Below are 7,673 nucleotides of genomic sequence, written 5' to 3'. Positions count from 1 at the left end.
CCGATCATTTTTAGAGCTTCAGTGAGCTGTCACCGCCTTAAATCAAAGCAATTCTGCACCCACACTTTGTACGTGGTGTTTCGAGGTTCTAATTGCTGACTTGGAGCACACACCTTCATTTTTCTGCAGAGAGCCTCACGAAACAAAGGGCACTATCTGGAATGGAGATGGTTTTGACGATGGTTTGTGCTGTGCTTTCTTCCCCGGGTCCCCGTTTGTTGTCCACGGCAGGAATTGTCCTGGCTGTGCAGTAGGTGGGGTGCTCCCACCCCTAACCTCACCCTTCATGTGAGGTGCATTGTGCCTCATCTTCTCGCTGGCAGATATGATGGCAGGTGGCTTTTCTCCTATGCTTTATTATTGATGCTTCTGAATATTTTCCATGTTACTTAGGAGTCAAGTTAAAATCAGTCCTGGAAACCGGCTCCACAGCTTCTGTTACATATTCCTTACAGGAAGTTTACTTCTCCCAGCATTAAACACAGAGAGGTTTCTTACTTTTAGAGTCTTTCCTTCCTCCACAAAGATGTTTTCACTTCTAAATCTAGGATATGTGTTAAAACATATGGCAGGACCATGGAAGATCTAGCGTACTGGCAACCAGTTACGTTTCCTTGCCTATAAAGACACGGGGATGACATCTCGGTGGCTTTGCCTCATACCCTTTGCTGCACACAAGCCAAGCCGGGGTTTGGTAGGGTTTGGTGCACTCACACAGAATTGTTTCCTAGGTCTGTCACTAAGTCCTGGACACGGCTGGTGTCTGCAGCTTCCTTCCTGGTACGTGCAGGAAGACTCCCTTGTCAGAATGAAAACTCCGCAGTGATTCCACTAGGCTGTTGTGGAGGCTTGTGTTACTTACGTCAGCAGCTCCCACCTTGATGCTCATTTGCTCTTCCTTGTCATTGACCTGCCAGCAGAGACAGAGGGTGACTTTCTGCTGTGGTACCGAGAGGGCTCTCCCTTTCCAGCAGGTCCAGTACTGCTTAGAAACTTGGGTCTTCACAGACGTAGGACTCCAAAGAGCTTTTCTTCCCTTCTGAAGGGAGAGTGGAGGGCAGAGGTGGACAGAGTAGTCACGAGAGTCGTTTCACTTTAATAAATGAGACTAAAAGAGTTATTTAAATGAGATCAGTTATTTAAACGAAATCCGACCGTGATCAGTTGTTTAAACTAGCTCTGATTATTTATTTTACTTTGCTTCTTGCTGAAGACAAAACCTGGCTGAGATTCTGAGATTCTGAGGAGTTGTAATTTCTTTTTCTTCGAGAAGCTCATCGTGATTCAGTAATGAAATGCTACAGTAAGCATCAAACCAGGAGCAACTTACTGCTGGTATAATGTGTATAATGATAATATAATAATAAGTGTATAATGATAGAGCTTTCTTTTTCCTTACTTTGTTGTTAACCCATTCGCAGGCTACCACAAATGCTGCTAAGAATGGTTCATCCGTAAATAAGAGCAAAGAAGACGAAGATATAGCTAAAGGTAAGTTGCTAGTCACGGCCTGGGGTTAGACGTGGGCTCTGGTGTTGTTAAACTGCACAGAAATGGCGAGCGGAGCTCTCTGCTGTGCAGGTTGCAGGCAAGGGTACGGCAGGTCGGGAATTAGCGTGTGGTGTCGTTCCAGGGGTTCTCAGGGACGAGGATTTGGGGTAAGATCTCTTCTTCCCCATCACGTAGCTTTCTCTCCTCAGAGCTTGGTCTCTTCTGCACCCACATGCTGTATTTTAGCCTTCGTCTTGATCCTTAAAAAAATCAGACTATTTGAATATTTTGTTCTCTCCCCTCTTCCTTGGGTACATTTCTAGTTGTTCAGCTGTCGCAGGGAAGGTATTCAGTACTTCTGGCCATGTAATGCTGCTGCTGACATGAGGAGTGAGCAGGGGGCTGTCCCACCAAAAGCAGAGGAGTTCTTAAATATTTCATAAAAGTCAGGACATAAGTGTGCACCCATTAATCCTCTTCTGGGGCAGAGTAAAGCAGCTGAAATGTGAAATACGGCGAGTAGTTTGGAGCAAAGACTTTAAACTGAAAATGTTAGAGAGGCAGATTGAGTCTATAATAAAACAGTAAATAATCCTCTATTTATTTTTACTAGCCAAGCCAACTGCCTTTGTATACAGGGGTAAACCACACAAACCTCCTTTGTTTTTCCTCCCCCAACTGTAGCTATCGAATTGTCTCTGCAAGAGCAGAAACAGCAACAAATGGAAACTAAATCCTTGTACCCGTCTGCAGAAATTGAGCAGAACAACCAGAACTCAAGGAAGGTGCGAGCTCTGTATGACTTTGAGGCCGTCGAGGACAACGAGCTCACCTTTAAGAGCGGGGAGATTATTTTAGTTTTGGATGACAGGTATAATGCACTCTGATGAAGGTTCTTTATTCCAGACTGTTGTTTCCTTACGAGAGCACCTTTGTCCTCTGTTGCTTTGTTCGCCTGCAGAAATGTACATTGTCGCTCTGGCCTCCTCAAATCCCCTTATTCTCCACTATTCTTTTCATACCCCGAGTTTTTGACCTCAGGTGAGCTCCTGTCCTTGGCTTTGCTCTGCTAATGTCCTCCGTTGCTTTGTTGTCGGATGCACAGGGAAATGGCCTATTAGGTGTCCCAGGTTTTCGGTCAGAAGCCCAAAGCAAGCGTTAATGTTCAGTGTTGTTTAATGCAGCTTTATTTCCCCAGTGACACCAACTGGTGGAAAGGTGAAAATCACAGAGGAGTGGGACTGTTTCCGTCTAATTTTGTGACTTCTGACTTAACTGTGGAGCCCGAGGCAGGTAAGTGAGCTGCTGAAAGCGGACAGGTTGTGTTAGAAAGGGGGGATTGTGGTGGAACTGTCGATGAGCCCATCAGCAAAACAACGCCTGAAATGAGCCCATGGAAAGGACAGCAGAGAAATCCTGCCCGTGTTTCAAACAAGCGAGCAGGCACGTACCGCTGCTGCAGCTCGCTTTAATGTTTTTATGTCCTTTTCAAGGTGTTACTTCTTCTGTGGTTGAGAGATTCAGTTCCATTTCCATAGTTCTTGGGCAGTAACATATCACCCATGAATCCAGTCACTTGTCATTTGAAATGTCAAAGCCTCTTTTCAGACCCGGTATGGAACGACATCCCTACCCCTGCCAGGGGTTTGAGAGAACCACGTTCTTCTCTGTATTGATGCTCACAATAAATCTGAACACTCATGGCTTGGCTGAAAGTAACTCTGTGTGTGCTGGAGGTGTCTGTAGCTGCTAATCCGACTCGGGGGTCCTTCCCTTGCTGGGCCGAGGTTCGTGATCAGGAGAACAGCCCGTGGGTAGCAGCTGGGCAGAACAGTTTCCAGGCAAACACACCTCCCTTCTCCAGCAGTGCAGTGCAGCGCCATGTGAAGTCCCTGTTGGAATGTCTCTGTCACTGAAAGAGCTGATGGCGAGGAGGAAATGTGTGGTTTAAGTTAGCGTAGCAAGGCAGCTGCAGAAAAGAAACTAGTGTTTGTTCTTCCAGCAGCCGTGGATAAAAACGCTGTTCCTGAGGATGCCACAGAAGAAATTAAGAAAGCAGAACCTGAGCCAGTTTATATAGATGAGGTATGGAGTCGCTTTCGAGATGAAAAATGGCCGAGCAGATAATTCTTTTCATATAAAACCCACTTCTTATTTGAAAATTAAACCAGTCTCCGCCACGCCTCAGAAGTAACTGCTCTTGATCTTCTCTTCACCTCCCAGGATAAGATGGATAAAACACTGCAGGTTCTTCAGAGCATAGATCCCACAGACTTAAAGCTCGATTCTCCAGATCTTCTGGACTCAGAAGGTACTTTGAGCGCTAAGTTAGCTCGTTTTGAGCTGCTTCTCACACTTGTCCATGTGTTTCATTAGAGTCTTTTGTTCGGGAGGGTAGAGGGGAGGGAGGATGAGCAAGCAGAATGACCGGGGTTTTCCCGTCTCTCTGGAGGAGTGGGACACGCATGATAACTAGGTGCACTCTCCGTTTTCCTGTGCTGTTTTAGTGTCCTTGGCTGTGTTTAAACTTTAATTGTGCAGGGTGCTAACTGCCTCGTGGCTTTTGTTTTCCCAGATATTTGCCAGCAGATGGGTCCAATGATAGATGAAAAACTCGAAGAGATAGACAGGTGAGTTCTGTGTTACGATTTACTTTAAGTTGTGCAATTGTGTTTAGTTTTTTTGGTGCTTTACCTTTTACCTCCCAAGCTGGAAAAATCTTGTAAGAAAGAAATCGTACCTTCATTTTTTTAACGCTTAAGTACTAAGATGTGCTTGCTGCTCTCCCAAAAGCACTGCCTGAGTTACGGCACTTTTTGGCACTTTGTTGGCGCTTTTTGCGGGAGTCTTTTGGGGCTCTGTAGAGCTTGGTATCCTCAGTCTGCTGCTGACTCTCCTCCATGACAGGAAGATCTCTTCGACGCTATCTCCACCTCTTCCCCTCAGACTCATGGGGATATTTGAGGTGGAAAAAAAAAGGTAGCTGCCACCTGCGGAGCTGCCCTACTACAGCTAGGGAGGAGTTGTTCACTGCTGGACGCTCCTCCCAGGCCCTGGTGTAAGCAGCGGAACGGTGTAAGAACCAGAGTGGTAATTGTACATGCAGATGTGTCAGAAATCGACAGTCTGCCTTTAAAGGGGTTTTTCCTTGCATGTTCAAAACTGTTTAATGAACCACTCCTCTTTTTTCTACCACCTGAGAAACTTAACGTGTTTGTGTCTGTCTGTTTTGAAACAGAAAGCATTCAGAATTATCCGAATTGAACATGAAAGTTCTAGAAGCTCTGGAGCTCTATAACAAACTGATGAACGAAACACCGATGTACTCGGCCTACTCGAAACTCCACCACCCTGCCCAATACCCACCTACCTCTTCCGGGGTGTCAGTGCAGGTCAGTGTTGCTCCCTGGGAGCAGAGCCTTTCCTGAGACAGGCGGCTGTTTGAGGAGAGGACAGCAAAAATGAAGTGTGGCTTTGCTGCGAGCCCACCAACAGCCTGACATTGCCTGGGGACGTCTTACAGCCTTGAGAATAAAACAATCCGTAGCTACCTCCTTGTACAACAAGGTGTAGTCGTTAGTTTTGCTCTGCTTAACCACAAGACATTGAAAAATATGAGCAGATTCCTTCCACGATGAATATTTTACAGTTAGGACGGTGCGTCTCGGCAGCTTGGTGGATGTTCTTGCTGTGAGCCATGTCCTCAGTCTTGCAGTACAACGGTTATCTAAGAGCAGGGCTGGGAGTGAACTGTGGTATTAGCGCGTTAATCATGAGTGCCGTGGACTTCCCCTAAATATAGGAACACCAGCCTGGTTTTGGCTCTTTTTTTTCCCCTTAGAAATGAACATGTTGTATTTGGGGGTGTAGTTGCCCCGAACTGTTTTACTGTATCTGTAATGTGCCATATCGATGTTTTAAGAAAACAAAAATGGAGGAGGAAGAGAGATTTTTAAAGATGCTTTTTGTAGAAAGCGTCGAGCGAGTGTTTTTACTTGGAGTGAATTTAATGTTAATTGTTCAGTGGGAAAAGAATAGTTGCCATAGCAACAGCTAGATCTGAAAATGTGTCAGTTGAAAGTGATTCCGTGTCCTTAACTCCTGGTGACGATGGAATATTCATTATAGTTGGAGGTTAAAAAGTAATTTAAGCCGAAAGGCAGCTTCCAGCAGGGAGAAATACACGCTGACAGGACCAGTGCTGAGCTGCGCGGTGTAAAACCGTCTGTGCCCGTAGTGGCCAGCGAGCAGCACAGGCTTCTGTGGACGAGGCTCTACCAGCAGCCTGCTCTGGCTGCCTTTGGCGAGAAGACTTGCGTTGTCGTCAGCCAGAAATGCAAGAAGCTGAAGGGTTTTGAGTTACAGCCTTAGCATACTCGTAAGCTTTAATTTCCAAAACGTGCTGAAGAATGAACCCCGTATGGTGCCTGTCCTCCTCCTCACCTCTGTGCATCACCGCACCTAAGGATTGGACGTTTAAAGGAGGAGGCAAATTAGAGAGGAAGAACTAAGGTTTCTGGGAGGGTCAGAGGTCTTGTACAACAGGTTCTTCACGCACAAACGGTACAACAGGTTCTTCATTCAGCTCTTAAGCCCTGGCCTTGTTAGAGCCTTTCAGCAAAGGAACCAATTCCGATTTCAGATGTGTTCCGAGAAGTTACGTGGTTTGGGTTTAGAACCTTGTTGGACAAATGAATCGATGGCCTTCCAGCCTCTGAACCCTGCTTTGTTCGCTGCAGCGGGTTCTGTACTGCTTTGAAAACACAAGGTGTACAGTGGTTTGCTTTATTTACAGCCGTATCCCGTCCAGCCACCAAGTGGAAACTACCTGATGCAGGGGGTGCCCCAGGTCACCGTGGCCCCGGGTTACAGCCTCGCTCCGGAGCAGGTGGGGCAGCTGAGGTCTCTGCCGCAGAGCATAAACTCCTCTGGAGCGACGCAGCCGGCCCCAGCTGCCTACTTAAGGTATGGCTTCAGCAAAGGGTTAACCCACCTTCTCCTGACGGCCGCGGCGCTGCTCTGTCCGGAGGCGGCGTGTTCTTGGCGTGTTTGCAGGGATGCCTGAGCGTTGTGAGAAGACGCAGCTCGCTTCGGGGCTGGGCAGTGTTGGTAGTTGCACATCTGCTTCTCGGCTGAAGTTGAGCTTGTCAGAATTAGACTTGTGTTGGTTTGTTACAGCTCGGGACCGGAATCTGTCTTAAACCAGACCTACGTGAACCAGACCCCCGGCCTCCCGCCGGCCGCCGGCACCGCTGCCTACCCCCCGCAGCAGATGGGGATGTCAGTGGACGTGTCGGCGTACCAGAACAACGCAGCCAGCCTGCCCCAAGGGCCAGGTTATCCCGCAGCAGTTCCTGCTCATTCCCTTCTGCAGCAGCAGACAAACTACCACCAGCAGCCTCTGCTTTAACCACGAACCCGCTCGCTCCTCTGACCTGATGAATAAAGGTTGCCTGGCCAGGTGATTTCTATGGATACCTGTCACGGATCTCAACATCCATGTTCCTTTTCAGTAACCCAGCTTAGCGCAGAGTGAAGACGTGCATCAGATCTGATTGTGAAGCATTTCCATAAAGATAGCGTGAACTAGATTAGCTGATGGTTTAAAATAGTTTCGGATGACTTCGAGCCCTTATTTCAGAGCTCCCCAGAAACTCCACTTCTGAATCTTCAGTTAAAAGATTGTCCAGAAATAATTTTTCTTCTAAATGTGTTTCTGAAAGCTCGAGGCTGCGTAACCACCGTGCTGTGTGGCTCTCGTTAGGCATTGCCTCTCCTGCTGCCCTGCTGTCACCCTGCCCAAGGGGCTGTGGGGGCTCTGCCGGGTTGGAGAGCAGCCGCCGTGGTGAGCCCTGCAGTCCGATGGCACCGCACAGCTGTGACAACCACAGGCCTTCAGAGGAGAGCGGGAGGAGAAAATGGTTTGAGCTGTGACAGGGAGGACCGTGTACCAACAGAAATAGGGGAGAGGGGGTGTTGACAGCGCTGCCCGTTAGATTTGCTAGCTCCCGAGATCTTCAGGTGTTTCTCCTGCAGAGAGCAGGTGGGGCTTGGCTAGAAGTCGCTCGTGGCAGAGGTGGTGCTGCCAGCACGAGGCTGCCTTGCGAGAGCAGCGCTGTGGCTTGGGCACTCTGGGGTACAGGGTGCTGAGCCAGAAGCTTGGGCAGAACCTCTTTTCCTTC

General features: G+C 48.1%; 1 protein-coding gene across 1 annotated transcript in view; it reads left to right on the top strand.

Moving 5' to 3' along the window:
* STAM2 (signal transducing adaptor molecule (SH3 domain and ITAM motif) 2) overlaps positions 1 to 6,901 on the top strand; it is a 12,017-nt gene extending 5,116 nt beyond the window's left edge. The window contains exons 5-13 of the mRNA XM_010139895.1: positions 1,422 to 1,491; positions 2,176 to 2,362; positions 2,690 to 2,784; positions 3,494 to 3,576; positions 3,715 to 3,802; positions 4,067 to 4,121; positions 4,730 to 4,883; positions 6,287 to 6,456; positions 6,670 to 6,901. Of these exons, the coding sequence (XP_010138197.1) occupies positions 1,422 to 1,491; positions 2,176 to 2,362; positions 2,690 to 2,784; positions 3,494 to 3,576; positions 3,715 to 3,802; positions 4,067 to 4,121; positions 4,730 to 4,883; positions 6,287 to 6,456; positions 6,670 to 6,901 (1,134 nt within the window). The remainder of the gene's footprint in view (positions 1 to 1,421; positions 1,492 to 2,175; positions 2,363 to 2,689; positions 2,785 to 3,493; positions 3,577 to 3,714; positions 3,803 to 4,066; positions 4,122 to 4,729; positions 4,884 to 6,286; positions 6,457 to 6,669) is intronic.
* The last annotated feature ends 772 nt before the right edge of the window (positions 6,902 to 7,673 follow it).

This window comes from Buceros rhinoceros, unplaced genomic scaffold, assembly GCF_000710305.1.
Source record: "Buceros rhinoceros silvestris isolate BGI_N320 unplaced genomic scaffold, ASM71030v1 scaffold27267, whole genome shotgun sequence".
Classification (NCBI taxonomy): Eukaryota; Metazoa; Chordata; class Aves; order Bucerotiformes; family Bucerotidae; genus Buceros; species Buceros rhinoceros.
This window is presented reverse-complemented; position numbering and strand designations above follow the sequence as displayed.